The sequence below is a fragment of the Monodelphis domestica genome, chromosome 3 (genome assembly GCF_027887165.1).
Source record: "Monodelphis domestica isolate mMonDom1 chromosome 3, mMonDom1.pri, whole genome shotgun sequence".
Lineage (NCBI taxonomy): Eukaryota > Metazoa > Chordata > Mammalia > Didelphimorphia > Didelphidae > Monodelphis > Monodelphis domestica.
The window spans coordinates 403087528-403112191 of record NC_077229.1 but is presented as its reverse complement, the minus strand read 5'-3'; the positions used below and the strand labels follow the sequence as shown (position 1 = coordinate 403112191).

General features: G+C 38.7%; 2 protein-coding genes across 4 annotated transcripts in view; one reads left to right on the top strand and one right to left on the bottom strand.

Annotated features, from left to right (window-relative positions):
• KIAA1328 (KIAA1328 ortholog) overlaps positions 1-2463 on the bottom strand; it is a 577332-nt gene extending 574869 nt beyond the window's left edge. For both annotated transcript variants that reach the window (XM_056820799.1, XM_007486737.3), the window contains exon 1: positions 2244-2463. The gene's annotated coding sequence lies outside the window, so the exon portion shown is untranslated. The remainder of the gene's footprint in view (positions 1-2243) is intronic.
• The window catches only part of TPGS2 (tubulin polyglutamylase complex subunit 2), a 73194-nt gene that overhangs the window by 29182 nt on the left and 19348 nt on the right, over positions 1-24664 (top strand). For both annotated transcript variants that reach the window (XM_007486731.3, XM_056820801.1), the window contains exons 3-4: positions 12311-12398; positions 23920-24048. In XM_007486731.3, the coding sequence (XP_007486793.1) occupies positions 12311-12398; positions 23920-24048 (217 nt within the window). The remainder of the gene's footprint in view (positions 1-12310; positions 12399-23919; positions 24049-24664) is intronic.

Here is a 24664-nt window from a genome sequence, read left to right as displayed (position 1 = left end):
ATTTAATAAAAAAAGGGTTTGTTTTTTGGTTTTTGATTTTTTGTCTACTTTGTGCCAGGTGCTGTGCTATGTGCTAAGCTAATAAGAAAAAAGAAAGACAGCTCCTGTCCTCACAGAGCTTATAAATCTAGTGGAGAAAGATAATAAATAAAAGAAAACTGGAAGTATGTGATGGGAGTGGGGGTGGGGGAATCTTTGAAGTCCTATCAAGGAGAAACCAATCAGGGCTGCTGCTGGACAATGGAAATACAACAGATTCATATGGAGAATTGAAAATATTTGGCAAACAACTGAATTCAGAGGATGAGAGGACAGGAGGAGTCAAGGACATGCCTCTGGTTGCAAACCTTAATGATAGAAAGGATAATAATGACCTAAACAGAGAAATAAGGACATTTGGAAAAGCAGTGAGATTCAGGGGATGAAGGAAGAGGAAGAGTTGGGGAGGCAGAGAGATAATGGGCTTAATTTTGGATATATTGAGTTTGAGCTAGCTTTAGGAAATTCAGGTGGAGGTATCCCACAGGTAGTTGGTAATAAGGGACTAAAACTTCAGAGAAAGTCTAAGCACTGGTGCATAGCTCTGCAAGCGATCTTCAGAGTGAAAATAAGACCTATGGGAGGTAATGAGATCACCAAGAGAGAAAAGAGGGCCTAGGAAAGAAAGCAAAAGATGCCAACATTAGGGGACAAGACCCAAATACTGACTCACAGAAAACAAGAGTGGACAGTCACTAAGCCTGGAGGGAGAAGTTTCAGTTGAGTGACAAGATCCAAAGTCAAATAGGAATGAGTTGAGAAGTGAAGAGGAGGCATCTAGATGTAGTCTTTTTTAATAGTTTGGTCTGAAAGGGAAAAATAAGATAACAGTGGAGGTAACTAGGTGATACAGTGGCTAAAGTGTAAGAATTAAAGTCAGGAAGGCCCCAGTTCAGATCCTGCTAACTCTGTGACCCTGGGAACAAATCATGTAACTTCTCCATGCCTCAGTTTCCTTATATGTAAAAATGGGGATAACAATAGCACCAACATCCCACAGTTGTTATAAGTATCAAATGAGTATAGATAAATATATAAAAGTACTTTGCAAACTCCTAAGTTATGAAAGTGCTAGTTATTAGTAGAAATAAGAATTTACAGATATATGGTCAACACAAAATTTCTTACACTATGTTTGTTGATAAAATGTTCGAATGTGGGCTAGTGACCTATCCAGTTAGGTGACTCTGGAACTGATTGACTAACTGGCCAATAGAAGAAAGACTCTAGTGAAGTTTCCCAGGGTTTTGTCTGTGGCTCAACATTTTTATCAGTGACATGACTGAAGGCATAAATATTTTACCTAATAACTTTGCAGATAATGCAAAGCTTGGAGGGATCATAAACTTAGACCTGAAAAAGACCTTCGCAGCCATCAAGTCCAACTCTCCTATTTTGTAGCTGAGGTAACTGAGGCATGGAGAGACTTGGTCAAGGTTACATAACTATTAAGTGTCTGAAGTAGCATTTGAACCCTTGTTTTCTTGACTCCAAGTTCAGCGCCAGTATCCGTAAAGATCTCAGAAGGTTAAAATAATGGGCTGCCTCAAAAAAGAAATTTAATACTGGTAAATAAAAAGCTCTACTCTTCCAAAATTCAGCTTCACAAATATAGGACAGAGAAGGCTTCATATGAAAAAGATCTGTGGGTTTGCATGGAGTACAAGCTCAATTCAAATCAGCAAATTGAAATGGTCAGCAAAAAACTCTAATGCTATTGTAGACTGAATTAAGGTAGATATGAGGCCAAGAAGAGAAGTAATAATTCTACTCTGCTCTGCCTTGGTCATGTTTCTCTTACCATGTGCAGTTTTCTGCTCATTTTAGGAAATAAAGACAAAATGGGGTATATCCAAAAGGTGATAAAAAAATTGGAGAATGCACAGTCAAGGATTAGTGGGACCAAAGGAGGTTTAGTCTGAAGAACTAAAGAAACCTTGGAGGGGAAAATGATAACTGTCTTCAGGTATTTGAAGGATTTTTGTCATGAATATAAGTGATTAGGTTCATTCTGGTGGACCCCAGAAGGTAGAACTAGGGGAAGTAGGTGAAAATTGCAGAATCAGATTTCAGCTTGATGTAAGGAAAAACTCCCTAACAAGGAGAACTATCCAAGAGTAGAATATGCTACCCAGGAATACAGGTGGATGAGGAGGGGGGGGTGTTCCTTACTGGAGATCTTCAAAGCAGAAGATAATACTTACCACAGATGTTATTAAATTGATCAGGATAACAAGATGGTTTCAGCACTCTTCCAGAATCTAGCTTCTGCAATCGTGGGGCTGAACTAGATAATCTCTAAGGTTTCTTCCAGTTCTAACATTCTGTGATTTATTCATTACTTTCTACTATGCCAGATAGATTTTCTCAGCCTTCTACTGTCATGCCAGCAAAGGAATGCAGTTTTAACAAGTAAACTTTGTGCCAAGATGGATGTTGGTTGGAGAGAGAATCAATTCCCTTGTGAGGTCACACCAAGGCACAGAGGCCACATTATGAAAAAGAACAGAGGTTCAGAAAGAGTCCACATATGTTTTCCACAGAGAGAACTCCTCAATGACTAAAGGCAGCCCTATGGGAAAACCACTGTTGAAGAGAGGAGGAAAAATGAGATGGTACACAAGCAGCTATTGGGAGGAGATGGTTAAAATTTGAAACATTTCAATGACTAGGTGACTGATGAGGTGCTCAGAAGTTGGAGGAAAAGGTGACCAGTTTCTCTTTCTACTTTAATACATTTCCCTTCATTTTATCCTTCAGAAAAGGATTCAATCTGCTTTATTTTGTACAATTACATGATTCATGGGTTCCCTGCCTACTGCCTTTCCATTTGTAATGGCAGTACTTAGTAATGTCTAATATCTCCTCCAAGCTCTTTATCTTCTCAAGCCTGTGAAAGCATCCACTTACTAATTCTTGCAGCATCCTTGAATGGAAGAGCTTTATTTTTATTAACCATTTTGGTGACATTTTATAGTGGTTTTTGATTAGCTGAACTTCCCAAACCCCCAGGATAAGAGAATTTGTAGTTTAATTTGTGATGGTGAAGCTACGACACATACTAACTGGCATGACTAAGGCCAGGATTCCATCCCCCCCAAATCTTAGCTTATGAGGCAAATTTGTTTGGAATTTTTATAATCTACATGGCACACGTGCTTTCCATAAACCATTTTAAACATCTCTGGGCTAGAGAATCCTGGGAGGAGATGGATTTAGAGCTGAAGTTCATAAATGTTATATGACTTTCCCAAGGTCATACAGGTTCTTGCCCTAATACACAAGAAAGAGTGCCTCTTTCCCACCAAGGTTTATTTTTTTTTAAACCCTTACCTTTAATCTTAGAATCAATACTGTGTATTGGTTCCAAGGCAGAAAAGCAGTAAAGGCTAGACAAGGGGGATGTAGTGACTTACCCAGGGTCACACAGCTAGAAAATGTCTGAGGTCAGATTTGAACTTGGGACCTCATGTCTCTAGGCCTGGCCCTCCCATATCCTTCCTCCGACGATATGATGTAATTTGTGGGAATGGGGTTCATATATCCTTATTGTCTTTGGCCCTACCATGGATAGAGCAGGAACTTATGGCATCTATTTCCTTGGACAGCTTTATAACAAGCACATAATGCATTATGGATTCTTCTGGAAAAAGTGCCAGCAGGAGAGCTGGGGTGTGCCGTTGCTCCTGTGTTGGATCAACAGAATGGAACCCTTTTTTAAAAAGGAGGACTTTTCCTACGATCACCACTAGATGGCAGTATTGGCCAAAATACTCTAGCATGGCTATGGACCTTTAGCTGTATGGCTGGAGCTCAGCCTAGAATTGATTACTGATGGCCAAGATTTTCTCCCCCACTTTCACTGGAGACATATTTCATCTGAATGCTCATTTTGACTGGCCAAAAAGAACATTACTTCCATGCACTATTTATGTGATATATATGTTGGAATATATCATTCCAGCATTGGAAGATAGCGTGCTGGACCTGGAGTCAGGAAGACCCGCTTCCTTCCTGTGTGACTGCCTCAGTCTACTCATCTGTAAAATGAGCTGGAGAAGGACGGGGCAAACCTCTCCAGTGTCTGCCAAGGGGTCATGAAGAGTCAGGGGCCGCTGGAAAACAGCTACACAAGCCTTTGTCAGAAACTCAGAGCACATCTTAAGATCCAGTTAAGCTTTTAAGAAGGAAAACAAATAGGCTAGTACAGGCATATGGGAGACGCCTCTAGATTTAGCATCTTGGAAACTTCAGAGGGTGACGAGAACCCAAGACTCGAGAGAACCTTAAAACATTTGTTCAGTTACAGAAGGGAAAAGCAATGTATTCATCTCTTTGTATCAGGCTATTCGCGCCTTTCTGCAGGTCTGTGGATGCTGGCCTAGTTCCATTTCACTGATTTACTTCTGGATGTTTGTCGCCCCTGGAAGTGGAAGTACGTGCATTTGGAAGGAAAAAAGAAGGACCTTGGAGAGCCGTGCCAGGCCTCCCTGCCATTGTGGTTCCGTCAGTCTGTGCTTCAGGCAAAGAGTGATGGGAAGATTCAGGGACAAGCTCATGCCTGGCACAGTTTCAGGACCTGAGAAGTGGTCATACCCGAAGGCTTGGAGCTGACCTGCGTCCTGGTGCCATTGGCCTACACGGCTGCAAACAGGAGAAGCCCCCCACATTTGGATGGTGCTGTCTAAACGGGCCATGAATTAACTACATGTATCCAGGAATGCAATTTCAATTTTATTAGGATCCAGACTATTTATGAAAAGATACTAATTCTGACTGTCCTGTGACTTACACCTTAATAATAGCGGGAAGCTGAAAGGCATGAGATGCTTCCCTGTGTAGGGGTTCGGGTGCAGTTTGAACAAAAAACGCAGCTCTTTATGTGCTCTGCTATTGTTCTGGTAGCCCCATATCTATGGTTGTAACCCCTCAGATAAAATGTTCTCACCAAATAGGACAGAAGGAGAGGCATTTAAATGAGCCACATACAAGAGACAGAGTTGAAGGAAGCACCTAAAGATAGGAACATCCGAAGTGAGTGAAATGAAGAAGAGACGCCAGCATACAACCGACAATCAAAGAAAGGGAACAGCTGGGTGACTCACTGGATTGAGAGCCAGGTCTAGAGATGGGAGGTCCTAGATTCAAATTTGGCCTCAGACACTTCCTAGCTGTGTGGGCAAGTCATTTGACCCCCATTGCCTAGCCCTTACCACTCTTATGCCTTGAAACCAATACTCGGTATTGATTCTAAGGTGGAAGGTAAGGGTTTAAAAAAAGAAGATCAAAGAATCTTACCCATACAGACGGCAGAAATAAGGCATGATTGCCAAAGTTGACTGATGCCCACGGCACCCTCTGGTGTTAACTGTCATTTATTATATCTTTAAAAGACCATCTCTTGATTTGCATCCCTTAAGTTGTATAATTATCAAATTATAACACCTCTCTTCCTTGTACTATTATTTTTGCTGGGCCTGTGGTCTTAAAATCCCAAAGATTAGGGGACCTGCAGGTTACAATTTTTATATTTTTCCTCACTGATGGATGCCGAGCTTTCCATCTCCATTCAGTGTCTAACAGGGTCAGAGAACCATAAATTTTGAAATTTGACATTGTCTTTTAATGCTCTCATTTTACCTCCATTACGTCCACCTTCACCTGTGCCCCAGAATTTGTGTTTTAATAATGTAGAATATACAGGAGAATCAGGAGAGGTTCTGGCCAGGACTGATGAAGAAGAAGGCTGAAACCTTTGGTCTTATGCCATGGGTACATGAACATTTCCCTTGGGACTTTGGTCATATCACCTGGGTGAGAGAAGATCTCAGCCCCTACCTACCTCTCAGCATTGTTTTTAAGACCAAATGGTACAGTACAAACACTTTGTAAACTTTAGCTACATAAATGCTGGCTGTTATGACTTGGCAAGCCATTTTTATCTCATTGAAAATGATGAATGGACCTAAATATTCCAGATGTAAGTAGCCTCCTCAAGTTCTGGCTGACAGAGCAAGAAACATCTGCAAGAAGACCTGATGGGGAAAGAGCTAAACAAGCCCCCAAACCAGAGGCTGGATCCCTGGGAAGGAAGAATTTGCTCGTCTAAGCAGTTCTCTCCTAAGAGTCCTTGAAGCCCCAGAAATAAGCAAGAGAGAGGCAGTGGTCAAACCTCTCAGCAGTCCCCAGAGTGGGAGTCTTCCAGGAGAGAAAGAAATCACGTGGCCTGAGGTAGAAACAGTGACGGGGTGACACCTAGCTTTTTGTTGGAGCAGTGGGGGTTCTGGGACTCAATCTTCCACAAAGGAGCAGCACAATCATGGGACCACTGGTTGAGAAGTGGCAAAAGACAGAGCAGAGATTCAGAGGAATCAATCTGGATGTTGCTCTGGACTTCTACCCCAGACTATTTGAATAGTGTAGATCCAAAGGGAGAGTTGTTTCTGTAGTGACCCCAAAGACAGAACTCTTCTATGGGGAATTTCTCAGGGATTCTTAGGGAAGAATTATTTGTCTTTAAGCCTGTATAGGTCCCAAGAGAAGAAGGGGGCACTCACATGAAAGTTGAGTGTTGATTTCTTTACTCCAAGTGAAAATTTTCCTTCTTGTTGAGTCTCAATGCTTAAGTTTATACTATGAGGATCTAGAGAACTGCATAGGTCCCTAGGAGAGAAAGAGGATATGGGGCCATCTATTGGCTTTCCTCAAGCTTATTTTCCTTCTTGAAAAATATAAGCCCTAAGGTGCAGCTGGGAGTTTGAAGAACTAGTTATACCTAGTGGGGAGATAGGACTCAGTCAGGGAACAGGCAGTGTTTTGATTGAACAGACTTCTCTTCTTTGTTTTGTTTTGTTTTTGCCTTCTTTCTATGGAATAAAATAAAGTGTCCATGAACTGAGTCTTTTTACCCACATGGATAGAAATTTAGATATGATTTGTATATTCTGACAATGCCAGGTGAAGCATTGGTTGGGGATGTGGGTAGGAATAATTCACCTTCCAATGCTGCTATGGAAAACCCTACATGAAGGCATAAGCCAAAGAGACATTTGTGTGTCCCCAAGATTCAATCAAGGTCTTTGAAAAATCCTGGGGTTCCTTATCACAGGTTACATTGATTAATGGAAGAGCTGAGACTAGAACCCCAACTAATCCCAGTGCATCTCCCACATCGTACCCTACAAGTCTGCATACGTAGGTCACTGCTCAGAGTTGACTGACAATAATGACTTTGGATGAACTTTCCATGAAAAATAGCCATTGTCAATTATCAGGAGACTTCAACAAGTGAAGAGTTTAGTCATAAATGCCATTGTTTTTCTTTTGCTTCTTAACCATGCCCAGTGGACCCAGGGAAGGAGATAGAGGTTCCATTTCTCTGTTGATACCAGGTTCTCTTTTAAAATGTTTTTGGGGCATTTTTTTCCAGTCCAGGCGTATATCATTAATGAGGAAAGTTAATAATTTATAATCTTAAAGAGTTGCCTAGGGCACAGGAGAGATTAAGTAAACAGCTAGTATACATACATACATATATATACATATATATATATATACACACACATATGTCAGAGGCAGGATTTGAAATTTTGTCTTCTTGCTTCTCAGGACAGTTCTCTTTCCCTATGCCATGTTTTATGCTGAGCTGGAAGGGTCAAGTAAGAAATACACATGGATTTTTAAATGTTTCCTGAATTTCTAGTCTGGGATCCCTCAACTTTGATGATTCTTTGTCCTCTAATAGAATTACAGAGGGAATCTCAGAGGGAAGGAGCCTTGGACCATTTGGTCCCATCCATACTGGAATAAGAATCCCTTCTACCTCATTTCTGAGAAATGGCTACTAAAAGGGCCCCACTGCCTTCTGAAATAGCTAATTCCATTCTTGATCTCAAACAGCCAGTTCTATTTTTGGAGAGATTATTGCAATTACTAAGTTTTACCTGACATCAAAAAACTAAAATCAGTCCTTGGAATTTCTACTTATTGCTACTTTGGGGGGCCAAGCAGAAAAAGTCAAGTGCCTCTTTCACACATAACAATTCCAAATTTCCTTCTTCACTTTTCTTTATGGTCCCAACCAAGGAAAAAACAAACATGAGTCTTATGAGTAGGTGAACCACAGATAGCAGCAGGAGAAAAGTCAGTGGCAGATTAGCAAGGGAATTTCTGGAAAGGGAACCACCTGGGATCAGGAGGTAAGTGTTACAGAACACTCCTCACTCCTCTGGTGGTTTAGTTTCCTAGGAATGCCTTAAAGATCTGTGGGATTTTCTTTTTTTTTTTCTACTTCCCTAGGACTAGGGTCTTCTGTTCCTTATCATTTGATTATACCTCTCTCATCTCATCTTTTTGCTCTTTCTAGCCAATTTTCTTTGAGCTTTTACCCCGAATATGTCTCTTGCCCATAAGTTATGTAAGGATAGGTAGTAGTTCACTTCATTTGGTTTGGTGGGCCTTTTTACTTAAAGTAGCAAAAGGATTGTCCATGGGATAATGAATGAGAAAACTTTTTTTCCTTCAACTCTGCCTTCTGGAATACCTGCTCCACAATTAAACTACTTCTTATCTTAAAACTTCTTCCTGGGGGCAGCTGGGTGGCTCAGTGAATTGAGAGCCAGGCCTAGAGATGGGAGGTCCTAGGTTCAAACCCGGCCCCAGACACTCCCCAGCTGTGTGATGCTGGGCAAGTCACTTAACCTCCATTGCCTAGCCCTTACCACTATTCTGCCTTGGAACCAATACACAATATTGAGATGGAAGGTAAGGGTTTCTTTTTTTTTTTTAACTTCTTCCTTTCTAACTCTTCTGACATTCACTGGGACAAAACTCCTTCCTGATGATACTGCTTTCCATGCTATCCTTAAATGGCTATGTTTTCAGATCCCCTGGCATGCTGGTTGCAGTGGGAGACATAGAATACTCTTTGGTACCCATCATTTTCCCTCTACTACTTTTGTGAGAATTCTTTCTTTTGAGTTTGCTCTATCCAAATTCATCCCCCAATCTAGATCCTGGTGGTGGTTATCTATTGACTGGTAGGATAATTCTCCTTCCTTTCTCTATGAGTTAAGAGCCTGATTCATGGTCTTAACGCCCCACAATCTGTTCTTTTACTGGAGCACTTTGACATATCTATACTCCCTACTCTCACCTCCTATTTCCTCAGCTATTTTTCTACTTAACTTAGCTACACATAAAAATAGGCTCAACTTTTGATTTTAGCATCACCTACAAGGGTTCTTGAACCATAAACTTTGACATTCCTTTACTTGATCATAACCATTTATCATTTAGTTTTCCTCCAAGCCTTAGTATTCATAATATTGTTCTTCATTTTAATTATGGCCTCTCTTTTCTCCACCTCTCAGAGTAGGCTAACCCTCCTACAAAGGGTACACTCATCTCACTTATGTCACATCCTTGGTAACCAGCTTAACTCTCTTCTATACTCTATGTTTAAATCCTTGTCCTGTCACTGATTTTGACTTGCCAAACTCTAACCTTGGTCTCTTTCTTCCCCATCTTTCTCCTTTTCTCCAGTTCATGGAGCTAGAGAAAATCATAAAACCATGCCAACTGGATCTAAAACAATTTGATCTATCTAATCCCATATCTGACCTCACTGTAGTAAGGTAAATATTATATTCCTCTCCAGTCAATCTGCTATCGCTCTCTCTCTTTTGACCTCTGCAGTCTTTCAGATTTATAACTTTCCCCTGAAGCTAAACAGCCTCTCTGACCCAGACTAGTCCTAAAGGGCCAGGACCAGGTTTGCTTCTCCACTGTATAACTATGTTCCTTTCTGCTCCATGGCCCCACTTCTCATAAGCAAGTCATGAACTCGCCCTTTTCTTCCAAGAAGAAAAAAAAAGTACAAAAGTACTTGTCATTTTTTCATGCCTTTGACTGCTGATGTCTACAGGGCCACACAACTCTCTCCTCCCCTGGAGTCATTGGTTCCCATTCTTGGAATGGGAATGAAAGTGGAATGGCCACTCTGCTGCTGCTTCTCGATTTCTGCTGTCTGAAGGCTTCCTAGAAGAAGGCTGCTCTGAAAGGCCACCATCTACCTCTGAAGATTTTCTAATGTCTCTTTTAAAAACTAAGTCCAAGGGGCAGCTGGGTGGCTCAGTGGATTGAGAGCCAAGCCTAGAGATGGGTAGGTCCTAGGTTCAAATCTGGCCTCAGACCCTTCCCAGCTGTGTGACCCTGGGCAAGTCACTTGACCCCCATTGCCTAGCCCTTACCACTCTTCTGCCTCGGAACCAATACACAGTATTGACTCCAAGATGGAAGGTAAGGGTTAAAAAAAAAAACAAAAACTAAGTCCAAGCATGGGACTCAAATTTACTAGTTACAAAATTCTCAACTAAGATGTCAGTGGCCTAACATGCCCCATGAAAAGACTTCACTCTCCCAATCAAAATCCTAAGTCCATTAAGTTGGCTGCTTCCTTCTGGTCACACACAGAGCAATGGCATCTCACCCAAGGCATCTTGGTGTTTGTGTCCCAACTACAAGGAACCCTGCACTGAAGCTAGAACTTGATAGGAAGAATGAGCTTTGCATATATTCCTGGGTGATCCTGCTAGGAGGCATAGAAGCACAGAATGTTACAAGGTATAAAGGATTCTATAATCTATCTGATCCAATCCATACCAAGAAAGGAAATCTACAATATACCAGAGGGTTTAATTACACACCTTCTGCTTAAAGATCTCAACTGTGGGGAACCCACTACCTCTCCCTTTTTGGAAAGCTGTAATTGTTGGAAGCTAAAATGGCTCAGGGGATAGAGTGCTGGGTCTGGGGTCAAGGAAGGCCTGAGTTCAAATCTGACCTCAGACCCTTATTTGCTAGGTGATCCTGGGCAAGTCACTTAACCTCTGTGTGACTTAATCTACTAGAGAAGGAAATGACAAATCACTTCAGTATTTTTTGCCAAGAAAATCATTATGGATGACATTGGTGTGCTATAGTCCACAGGGTCACAAAGAGTTAAACATGACTGAACAACAAAATTGTTGGGAAGTTTTTCTCAACACAAAACCTAGATTTGGTTCATTATAACTTTTGCCCATTCCTCCTTTCTAGGACTAAGGAGAAAACTATAATTCTTATTAATCTACCACAGGCCTCCATGGCACAGGAGATAGAACTGGGTCTCATGTCAAGAAGACCCACAATCAAATCCAATGTCAGACACTTGTCAGCTTTGTGTCCCTGGGCAAGTGCAAAATGGGGATAAAAACAGCACTTACCTTTCAGGGATGTTATGATAAGCAAATGAGATAATAGTTGTAATAGTACTTAGCACAGTGGCTGCCCTGTAGAAATGCTTATTCTCTTCCCTTTTCCTCTTCTATAGAAACCTTTCAGGTAACACTTCTCATGTTCACTCCTAAATCTTCTTTTCTTCAGGCTAAACATCACTGGTTCCTTCAACCCATTTTACAGAGGAGAAAAGTAGTATAGAAAGAAGTTAAACAACTTGTCCAGGGTAGCAGAACTAAATCAGGGGACTTTAGCAAATATAATTTATCTAGATATTATGAAAGAGGTAGAGAAAATCTCAGACCGTTTTGTGGAAAAGATGGATGTGGACTAGCCACGTGATGATGATTAGATTTAGAATTCTTCAAATAGTCAAACTCAAAGAATCATTCCTAGTTCCAGGTCACCTTTAACCTCCATGAATCCAGATGAAGCTCTGTACCTTGTACACTTTGTACCTTTGTACTCCTTGGGTTTGCAGTTGGATCTCTAAGTTGAATAGTGAGCTGGCTATTGGTATAGTGGATGGAATGCTGGCTTGGGTCTGAATGCCCAGGCTGAAATCCCACCTCAAGATACCACAAGTTACATGGTCCTGGACAAATCACTGAGCCTCTGTGGGCCCATTTCCTCCCATCTAAAATGTGAGTTTCCATGAGGATAGAATAATATGCAAACATAATGCATGCAAGGTGTTTTGTAAATGTGAGCTATGATTACTTCTAACTATGCATTTCATAAGATTGTAAGGAAAATGCTTTGAAATTTTTGAATGCTACATAAATGTGAATTTTTATTAGTGTTTAAAATCCATATTTTTTTTTCCCTTTGGGGGTGCTTGACAGTTTGCATTTGGTTTCAGGGCAGGGGCTGGTAAACATTCCTAGTTGGGTGTATAATCTTTTGGTTTAAAGCATAAGCATTTTACTCTTTTCTCCTTCTCCTACCCTCTTAATTAGTCCTATTCTAATGCTCAGATGATTTACAATTACAGGAAAATGATTGTATCCTGCCAGATGATTTAAGGAATTTTTACCTGATGACAAATGGCTTCCATATGCTGTGGAATGTGAAACTAGATAGTAAGTTCACTTCCCTACCACTTCTTCTTGTCCAACCTGCATTATTGGTCTCCTTGAAATGTTTCTCTATAATGTAATGTCCAAAAGGCTTGGTTGTCTCCCAGCCATGGTAGAAACCACAGTGGCTTCCATAAAATCCAGGTAGTGTTTAATATAAACTTCTTCCTTCTTAGAAGACCAGCAAATATTTTTGGACTTTGTTGACATAATAGAAATCAAGGGTCAATCAAAGGACTGAAATCCTTAAGCAACCTCCTAGCCTATAGAACACTGTATTTTCACACAATCACTGAAATGTTGGGACTAAAGCCATCCAACGTTATGAGCTGGTGGGCTACCCTCTAGGAGACTTAGATATAATTGGCTCATCTATGTGTTTCAAAGGGGAAGTTATGTGAAGTGGTGTATAAAGTGCTGGGCAGGGAGTAAGACATCTCTTAGAGTTCCAATCTGGCCTCAGACACTAACTATGTGAGCCTGGACAAGTCACTTAACCTTGTTGGCCTCAGTTTCCTTATTTATAAAATGAGCTGGAGAAGAACATGGCAAACCATTCCAATATCTTTGCCAAGAGAATCCCAGTGGGGAGCACAAAGAGTCAGACACAACTGAAAAACAATTAAACAGTAATAAAAGGTGTTTCAAAAAATAGTAGTACAAAAGTATTGAATTTTCATTTTGATAGTCTGTAGGTCTCTCAACTGCTCTGACTTTTCATTGCTTCATATACACAAATAATAGCTGAAGGGCATGTAAGTGGCTCAGTGGATTGAGAGCCAGGCCTAGAGACAGGAGGTCCTAGGTTCAAATCTGGCCTCAGACACTTTAGCTGTGTGACCCTGGGCAAGTCACTTAACCTCCATTGCCTAGCCCTTACCACTCATCTGCCTTGGAACCAATACACAGTATTGATCCTAAGAAGGAAGGTAAGGGTTTTAAGGGAAAAAAACAAAATAATAGCTGAGACAAATGGGACATGTGAATCCATAAATATAAAAGTCACTTTAAGACCCTGGCCCTGGCTTTCGAAAGTAGCCACTTGGTTGTTTGGCTGTAGATTGCGTTGTTCCTCCAGCTAGGTCAGCCTCAACATTCCTCTCATTTTCCTATTATATATTTTATAAATTAAGAAGAACCATTCTCTTCTGTAGAGGAAAGAGAACAAAATTTAAAAAATGAGTAATAAAATAGCAATTCATGTTTAGCATTTTAAGGACTATGTTTTCTTCCCAGAAACCTTTTGAAGTTAGTATTTTTCCTATTTTACAAATGAGTAAAGAGGTTAAATGACTTGCCAAGGGAAAACAATAAATATAGTTTACTTAGATATCACCAAAGAGGTTAATAAAGTATTTCATCATACTATTTTATGGGGAAAAATGGAAATACATGAATCATATAGTGGTAATTTGATTTAGAACTTTTTGAAAGGCCAGACTCAAAGAATCCTTACTAGTTCCAGGCCATCCTAGAGGGAGGTATCCAGTACAATGCCTCTATGCTTAGAACTGCTGTTCAACAATTTTATTTGTTGTTGTTCAGCTGTTTCACTTGTGTCCATCTCTTTGTGACCCCTTTTGTGGTTTTCTTGGTGAAGATACTGGAGCAATTTGCCATTTCCTTCTCCAGCTCATTTTACAGATGAGGATACTGAGGCAAAAAGTGTTGTGGCATGCCCAGGATCACACAGCTAGTAAGTATCTGAAACTAGATTTAAACTCAGATCTTTCCAACTCTAAGTCTGGTGCTCCATCCACTTAACCACCTAGCTGCCCAACAATTTTATTAATGACTTGCTTAAAGGAATAGGAGGCATATTTGCAGATGGCAGAAAGCTGGAAGGGATAACAGTTAGGATTCCATCTCCCTATCTATACACACAAAAAAGTTCTTACAGGCTAAAACATTAGACTGAATTCAACATGAAGAAATTTAACAGTAAATAAATGTGAAGTCCTCCATTTGAATATAGAATATTGATTTTACAAGTAGAAGATGGAGAGGGAACAGTCGGCAGAAATTTGGCTGAAAAGGATTTGGGCATTTTAGTGCAATGTGAAGTCAGTATAAGTCAACAGTGCAACATGACAACCAAAACAAGGAGATCTTGTCCAGATAGCATTGAGAAGTATGGCTTGACAGAGGGGAGGGGCCAGGCCACAATCTAGAGAATTGTATTTAACTCTGGGTACCATATTTTAGAAAGGACTTTTGATAAGCTCAGCATGTCCAGAAGAGGACCTGGAATCAAATCCTGCCCAAGTGCTGTTAGAATGAAATGAGACTAGTTAACTTTGGAGAAGAGAAGACTTGGGAAATGTTGGGGCAGGAACTTAGGAGTAGGGTTGGTAACTATCTTTAATAATTTGAAGAGTTATCATTTGGAAGAGGAATTGAGCTTATTTTATTCATCCCCAGAGGAAAGAACCAGGGACAATGGATAAAATTAAGATGGGGTGAAACACACTCAATGTCAAGAAAGGCTTCTTAATGGTGAAAAGTATCTCTAAATGGAATGGGTTGCTTTGGGAGCTAGTAGTTCCCCATCTCCCCAGGGAACTAGTTATTCCAATAACTGCCCATTGGCTTGTCTGAAAAATCTGGTTCTGTTTTTTAATCTGACATTTAAAGTGGAAATTATAATCTTCCTCTCCCTTCTGGCAGCAGTATTCTATTTTTCTTTTTTTAAAGCCCTTACCTTTGTTTTAATAATTACAAATCATTACAAACATTAATTGGGTGAGGGGAAGGATAGTAATACAGAGGTAAACATATAAATTTTTTTGTTTTATTAACAGGAAAAGGGATGAAGGGTTTGGGAATAGAAGGAAGGGAAAGGTAACTGCTAAGACTTATCCCAGATATTAAATCCTCTAATACCTATCCTAAAATCTAAATAGCTAAGCTTCTTAGAGTAAGTCCAACAGGGTAACGGAATTTCACACCCAAGAGTCCTTGATGAGCCAGGAGTCCCAATTGATGTTCACAGATGCTCTCAGCAAGGTAGAGGTCTTTCTCCAGTCAGGCTGTCCAGCAGGCTGACCAGATATACTCTATCACCCCAGCTGAAATCTTCAAAGGTCAGTTGTTGATGGATGATCAGGATCCTTTGAGCCACACCTTACTCCTGCTCCTGCTCCTCCAGAGAGAATGGCAGTTGGAACCCCCTGCCCCTAAACCGCTTAGAATCTTGACCCAGTAGGTTCATGAGATTCTAAGTCCTGCCACTCATTTGCAATTGCTACCTTTCCTTGATATAGTCCCCCCTTTGAACAAAGCTTAAATCGTGTTGAAAACACTATTTCAGCATTTGTGCACAATCTAAAATACTTACAAATTACCTAAACTAAAATATCTACCCAAAATAACGAACAACCTACACTCAACTACCTTAATCTCACTAATACTAACCTATTCTAGGGATTTTAACAAGGAAAGGGAAAAAGGAATTAAATAATGAACAAGTACAAATTTCAAACATAAGCAAATCACAACAAGCAAATTACCTCAAAAGCAAAATGATGACCACAACTTCCATGCAAATATTAAACTCATAAATCTATTCTTATCAACTAATAGAGAACATTCTAATACTATTGTAATACATTAACATCAAACTTAGAGAAAAAAATTTGAAAATAAAAATAAACACAACATTGCATAAGTTTTTACTCAGAAATGAAACCAAAACATCAAATTCACTTATGCAAATATCTGTAACAATAGATATAAGCAAGCTATGTACATAATTTACACACACATATACACACATACATATAGTACACACAATATATACATGTGTGCTATACAATGCACTTATATACACACTTAATATTTATACATGTTACATATAAGTTACATATATACATGTACTTACAGTATAATACAATTAATTTACAATTCTATTATATACACTATTTACATATATGCAGCTGTATTTACAATTTTGTGTGATATATGAAGTTATATGTTGTTTTATGTAAGGTATGTTGTTAAATATGTTGTAATGCAAGTCAGAATTGTGATAAAGGATTTATCACAGTATCCTTTATCATCGTATCTAATCTTATCTACTTAATCTTACCTAACTAAATCTCTATCTTCAAAAATCTTCTAAAATCTTGTCTACCTAAATTTCTATACTAAAACTAAGTATCTAAGTAGCTAACTAAGTTCTCTTAGTAACCAACTACTCAATAGCTAATTATAACATTGTTAGTAATTCAACTATACATTGTTTCACCCATTCAAATGTAACCTAACCATTTATATGTTTTGTGTGTTGTTTTATATTATTACTTTGTTATATTATGTTGTTTTGTTAGTGTAATGCCAATGTTACTGTTATGTTAGTGTTTTGTTACTGTTGCATGCAATATACTTACAATATTTCAAATCTTTTCTTCTCATTTTATCTTGCTTTTGAATAATTCTTCTTTTCCAATTCCATGGAAGTAAATATATTTATGTTTGTTTGTGTTAATGTTATGTTGTTTTGTGTTATAATACATTATCCACAATTTTAATTCGTTAGTCCATTAATTCTGTGATTTTCTTCATTGTGAATTCCTCAAAGTCTTTAAATTTATAAGTTTAAGTCTTTTAACAATGTCCATTAATTCCTGAATTCTCCTCTTGATCTTCATTGTCCTCTTCTATCCTCTTCCACTGGAATGGTCCTCTCTTTACTGATTTTTTTGACTGCAGACTCAATTTGCCTGATGATTCTAACTTTCTACAATCTCTTCTTCGGTGATTTGTACATTCTCATTATTTATATACCATGTGCTAATTTTATATATTAACAATGATACCATAAATCTCTACCCAAAACTTTTACTGAAGATGGAGAAACTAACACAATGGTGTAAGAACCTACCCAACTCTCTTGCATTGCTGATGTTTTAGCAAAGTTTTTAACATATACCATATCTCCTGGTTTGAAATCATGGGGAGAATAATCCAACGGACCAGATTGAATTAATACTCCCATATCATGTAATTCTTTGTTGTAAAGCACTTAAGCATGAAGCAAGTTGACAATCTCCTCCTAACAGTGATATATAGACTGTCTTATAAGTTTTTGCTTGTAGTGGAGCATGTAAAAAGAGCATTTCATGTGATGATATATGCAAATCTTCTCTTGGTCTTGTATGTAGGCAAAACAAAGCTATAGGAAGAATATCTGACCATTTGAGATGAGTTTCAGTACAGATCTTCCCCACCATAGTCTTGAGTTGCCCATTTATGCACTCCACTTGACCTGAACTTTGTGGGTGATAAGGAACATGATATTTCAGTGTTATTCCTAGATTCTCATAGACTCTTTTCAGGATATCTTGGGTGAAATGAGATCCCTTATCAGAGTCTATGGTTAGTGGTGCTCCAAATCTAGGTATAATTTCCTTAATCAACACTATTACCACAAAGTATTTGTATTTGATGGAAAAGCTTCAGGCCATTTGGTCAATCTGTCTATGATTACCAGACCAAACTTGTATCTTCCAGCTTTTTAAAAATTTTATTTAGTCAATTTAGAACATTAGTCCTTGGTTACAAGGATCATATTCTTTCCCTCCTTCCCCTCGCTCCACCCTTCTCATAGCTGACGCACGATTCCACTGGGTATTACATGTGTCCATGATCAGAACCGATTTCCATGTTGTTGATGTTTGCACTAGGATGTTCATTTAGAGTCTATATACCCAATCATATCCCCCATTGACCCATGTAATAAAGTAGTTGTTTTTCTTCAGTGTTTCTACTCCCACAGTTTTTCCTCTCAATGTGGATAGTGGTTTTTCTTGTAGATTCCTCTAAGTTGTTCAGGATCACTACATTGCCACTAATGGAGAAGTCTTTTACATTCTATTGTACCACCATGTATCAGTCTCTGTGTACAATGTTTTCCTGGTTCTGCTCCTTTCACTCTGTATCAATTCCTAGAGATCATTCAAGTTCACATGGAATTCCTCCAGTTTATTATTCCTTTGAGCACAATAGTATTCCATCACCAGCATATACCACAATTTGTTTAGCCATTCCCCCAATTGAAGGGCATCTCCTCATTTTCCATTTTTTATTGCCACCACAAAGAGTGCAGCTATGAATATTTTTGTATATATCTTTTTACTTATGATCTCTTTGGGGTACAAACCCAGCAGTGCTATGGCTGGATCAAAGGGCAGACAGTCTTTTAGCACCCTTTGTGCATAGTTCCAAATTGCCCTCCAGAATGGTTGTATCAATTCACAACTCCACCAGCAGTGCATTAATGTCCCAACTTTGCTACATCCCCTTCAGAATTCATTACTTTCCATTGCTGTCATGTTAGCCATATGCTAATGCTAGATGTGAGGTCATACCTCAGAGATGTTTTGATTTGCATCTCTCTGATTATAAGAGATTTAGAACACATTTTCATGTGCTTATTAATAGTTTTGATTTCTTTAACTGAAAATTGCCTATTCATGTCCCTTGCCCAATTGGGGAATGGCTTGATTTTTTGTACAATTTATTTAGCTCTTTATAAATTTGAGTAATTAGACCTTTTTCAGAGGTATCTTCCAGCTTTTTACGTGCTGATGTAATCAATTTGTAGACTCCCAAATGAACAATATGCTAAAGGTCTACTGCTAAACCTTTCTGTCTAAATGCCCCTTGATTGAATTTTTGGCAAACAGAATAGCTTGTACAGTTTTTACTTGCTACAGTACTTATTCCAGGAGCTATCCATTGCCTCTTTACAGAGTCAGCTTGAGTGCTAAAATGACCTTTTGTGTGGATGGCTTGACACAAATAGGTATATAAGTCTTTGGTAACAGTGGTTTTCCAATATCTGCAACCCATATTCTATACTCTTTCCTTGCTCCAAACTTCTCCTTCCATTTCTGAATTTCTGAGTCTACATAAGCTTTTTCTAGATCATCAGATTCAATAGTTGACAAGTTCATTACATATCCTGGAGCATTCCTGGCAGCAAATTTTGCAGTTATATCAGCTCTATGATTTCCTTTAGAGGCTAAATCTCTGTCATATATATGACTTCTACAATGGATCACAGCTAGCTCTTTTGGTTTCTGGATGGCATCCAACAACTTAGTTATCATTTCTACACGAGCAATTCATTTTTCTGATGCAGCAATAAAACCTCATTGTTTCCAGATCAGTCCTGTAGCATGACAAACTGAGAAAGCATATCAAGAATCTGTATAAATATTTGTACTTTTACCATCAGCCAGAAGACATGCTTGCTTCAACTTGACCAACTCTGCACCTTGAGCACTAAGGTTACTAGGCAATGATCCATACCACAGTGTCTCATATTCTGTGACAACTGTAGCACATGTACATCTAATTCCATTACACAAATATGAAGAACCATCAGTGAATAAAACCAAGTCTGGACTTTTGATTGGAGTGTCTTTTAAATCCATTCTAGGTACATCCACTAGATCTACTACTTCTACACATTCATGTAATGGTTCACTGTTCTTTGGCAAGTCAGGGAGAAGTGTAGCTGGATTTAATACACTACACCTCCTCAACTTGATGTTTTCACTACCTAGAAGTATAATTTCATACTTGGATATTTGTTGGTTGAAATATGCTTGAGTACGAAATTTCCTCATTAGTGCTTCTATTTGATGTGAACAATATACAGTCAATGGACTTCCCAAAATTAAATCAACTGACTTCTGGACCAACACAGCTGTAGCTGCTATACCCCTTAGACAAGGAACTGTACCAGCAGCAATTGGATCTAGCTGACAACTATAGTATCCAATTGGATGGTAACTTTGTCCTAAAGTCTGTGTCAGTACACCAGAAGCAATACTTTTCATCTCATTTACAAATAGTTGAAATGGTATACCCAAAGCTGGTGTAAATAAAATCACTTTCTTAAGTTTACTTAAGGCTTGCAGATGTTCAGGTTTTAGTTTCAGAGGTTCTGATTCTGTATTCCTGGTTAGATCTGTTAGACACTTAGTTATTTCACTATATCCCGGTATCCATTGTCTACAGAAATCAGTTGTCCCAAGAATGGCTCTAAGTTGCTTTTTGGTCTTAGGTGCACTCAGTTTCTGGATGTCAGCTATTCTTTTCTTTGTGATACTTCTGAAAGCCTCTGACAACACAAATCCAATATATTCAATGTGAGGCAAAACCTATAATTTTGCCTTGGAGATTTTATGCCCATATTTATATAATTCAATCAAAAGAATCTTGCTACTTCTTAAAAACACTTCAACAGATGGTGATACTAGGAGGATATCATCAACAAAATGTACTATTTTACTTTCCTTGAATGTTATAGTTTTAAGGTCTCTATTCAAAATGTGAGAACTGGCTTAGGGAATTGGTGAATCCCTGTGAAAGATGAGTCCATGTCCACTATGTTTTCTCCCAGGTAAAAGCAAAGCTCTTTTGAGAATACTCATGAATTGGTATCAAGAAAAATGCTTAGCATAAATCTACCACAGTGAAATATCTTGTTTGACTTGGAATGGAAGAGATTATAGCAACTGGACTTGGTACAATAGGATGTGTCTTTAACACATGATCATTTACAGCTCTCAGATCTTGTATGAATCTGTAGATGATTTTGTTATTCTGATCTAGCTTTGGCTTTTTTATTGGAAGTATAGGTGCATTGTATTCTGAGAAGCAAGGTATTATGATCCCTTCTTGGATTAGGGACTCGATAATAGGTGTAATACCTTCGATTGCTTCTTTACTTAAGGGATATTAAGGTACACAAGGAACTGGTCCTTCCTTAGTCCTCACCCTTACTGGAGTAGCTGATTTCAATAGACCTACATCTGTGGAAGACTTTGACCATAAATCTTCAGGGATATCCTTAGGAATAGGATAGATGGAATCCAACTCATCCTCTGTGCTGACTGAATCTAAGAACAGCAATGGAAAAGCTTTCAGAGATTTTTCTGGTAGATGTAATGATATATCTCCAGTATCAATACATTAGATTGTTGTTCATAATTTACACAACAAATCCCTACCAAGAAGATTAATGGGTCAGTCTGGCATACAAAGAAATGCATGCTCCATAGATAAAGGACCTAAAACAATCATTTTAGGTTCTTTCTGGTTTTCCAGTAGCTCCTATTACTTCCACAGCTCTACAATCTTTAGGAAGAGTTTGCAAAACTGATTTGCTGACTCCAGTATCAACCAAAAGACCATATATCTGATCACCTATTATAACAGATACATAGGGCTCTGTAGTGTTTGGAGGATGAAATGTTTATAATACTGGTACTAGCATAGTAACATCAGAACAAAGCTCAGTCATTTCCTGTCCATCCAAGCGTACATCTGCTTGAACTACATGATATTCCCAGGAATTTGCATCATCAGCTTTTATACCACTCTTATTGGTCCTAATAACCTCCACTTTGGTATCATTGTTCTCATCTATAATTTCATTATTATTATTCAGTTTATATTCTTCATTAATTTCCATTATTTTACATCCATTAGAATTTTCTACTGTTATTACAACTTTCTTTTTCCCTAAAATTATTTACACCAATTATATTATCCTTTGATTCAATTAATTCATTTAAATCGTCATCATTACCTCATTACCAATATACTTATTTTCATTTATACACCACTAATTATCCCTTGATTCAATTACTAATGCATTCTGGGTAAACCTTCATAACAGACAGGCATCCTTGCTCTGGTCACCTTTCACCACCTGGCTATATTTTGGCCTTGCTCCAGACTTTACTCAATCCTGCATAGTTGTAAGATTGAGGCTTGTTGTCCTTGACAGCAGGTATTTTGACACATTTACATTATTCCTTCTTACATAATTACTATTCTATCCATTATAATTATAATTATAATTATTATTGCTGTTATTCCAGTTGTTTCTATTATGTCTTCCATATCTATTCATTTGTCTGGCAAACTGGCCTCTAAATCTGCATTCCTTAACAAAATGTCCAACCCTATTACAGAGAAAGCATTGTGGGGGACCTGATTTCCTTTCTCCTGGCTTATAGTAATTAGAGTTAGCCTTTATTGATTTTAATGCTGCCACTGCCTTTACCTCTTTTATTTCACTTTCCTTAGCCTTTAGTTCTGCTTCTCTTAACTTTTTTTTAAATTATCCACAAACATTAATTGGGTTAGGGGAAGGATAGCAATACAGAGGTAAACATATAAAAATATTGATTTTATTAACAGGAAAAGGGATGAAGGGTTTGGGAATAGAAGGAAGGGAAAGATAACTGCTAACACTTATCCTAGATATTAAATCCTCTAATACCTATCCTAAAATCTAAATAACTAAGTTTCTTAGAGTAAGTCCAACAGGGTAACAGAATCTCACACACAAGAGTCCTGGAGGTCTTTCTCCAGTCAGGCTGTACAGTAGGCTCACCAGATATACTCTCTCACCCCAGCTGAAATCTTCAAAGGCCAGTTGTTGATGGATGATCCTTTGAACCACACCTTATTCCTGGTCCTGCTCCTCCAGAGAGAATGGCAGTTGGAACCCCCCCCCCTCAACTGCTTGGAATCTTGACCCAGTAGACTCATGAGATTCTAAGTCCTGCCAATCATTTGCAATTGTTACCTTTCCTTCATACAGTTTTTCTCTTAGAATCAACACTAAGTATTGGTTCCAAGGCAGAAAAAAATAACAGCCTAGCAATTAGGGTTAAGTGACTTGCCCAGGGACACACAACCAGGAAGTATTTGAGGCCAGATTTGAGCCCAGGACCTGGTTAGTCACTGAGCTACCTACCTAGTGGTCCCTCCTCATTAACTCTTAATTTTTACCATACAATCTTTTCATGGAAATTGCATGTACTACTGTATCATAGCCAAAGGGCAATTCTATCCCCCACACAGGTGGGCATTTTCATCACTTATGGGCCTCAGACTTTTCTCTCTGACTGGCATGCTGGCATTTTTCTGGTTGTTATAGTGGGCATCTTCAGTATGAAAGATGACAGTCGTCTCCTCTTTAGCATTCATCAGAGGACATGGCTCTTAGCCCTGGCACTAAATCATCAATCAATAAGCAATAATTAGGCACCTACTCTGTGCCAGGTGCTATGCTGAATGCTAGGGTTACAAAACAAAAAATGAAAAGTTCTATTCTAGGGAAGTTTCCACCCTACTAGTGTAGACAATAGGTACAGATATAAGCATAAATACAATAAATACAAGGTAGATTTGTGAAGGAGGACACTAACAAGAAAGGCTTCATGGAGAAACTAGTGCTGAAAGTGAGACTTAAAGAAAATAAAGCATTCTTAGAGGCAGAGATGAAAAAGAAGAATATTCACAGCCTGGGGACAACCAGAGCAGAGACACCCAAAGATGGGAGATGGAGTGTCATGTGTGAAGAAAAGCAAGACATTTCCTTTCTCTAAACCATGGCTTACCTTTGCTTATCCAAGGAGAGAGAAACTTTCCCCTCTTAGTGGTCATCATGGAAAGGGACCTATTCTACCTAGTCTCCTTTCTCAATTTCATACAGATTATCCCGTCCCATTGGGCAGCCTGATGATTAACAGCCTCATGAAGCTGAACCAGCTCCACCAGTCATCCGTTTATTTGCTTCCCAATTCACCAAGTCTTGGGGACCTGGAAGAAGATGAGGATGAAGGTACAAGTAATAAATTTAGAATGTATATTGCTTGTTTTACTGATAGTAGCTGATATATTACAGTACTAGCATCTAATTCAGTGTAATAAACAATTACTAGGTATACACTATAAGCATAACACCATACTTGGTAGTTGAAATATGAAGATAAGATAAAACCTTGGCCTCAAGGATTTTATAATCTAGAAGGGAAGATGAAGTACGAAATCCATAACTATTATTAGAATAAAGTGAAGTGCTAAAAAGCATTCTAAAGTGTTTTTAGTCAAACAGAGTGGAGGTGGAGAGGTTAAAAATTATAAGCCAAAACCTTCTCCAAAAATCTGAGAAAAAATACTCACTTATATATCTCCTGCCTTAAATTTATAAAATTATGAGAAGAATGATCTGCACATTTATCAAAGTGACCTTTTATAAACTATATGAGGGGCAGCTAGGATAGTAGATAGCCATATCTGGAAACAGAAGGACCTGGGTTCAAATCTGGCCTCAGATAATTACCAGCTATGTGACCTTGGGCACTGGGCAAGACATTTAACTCCCATTGTCTATCCCTTACCATTCTTCTGCCTTGGAACCAATACTCAATATTGATTCTAAGACAGAAGGTAAGAGT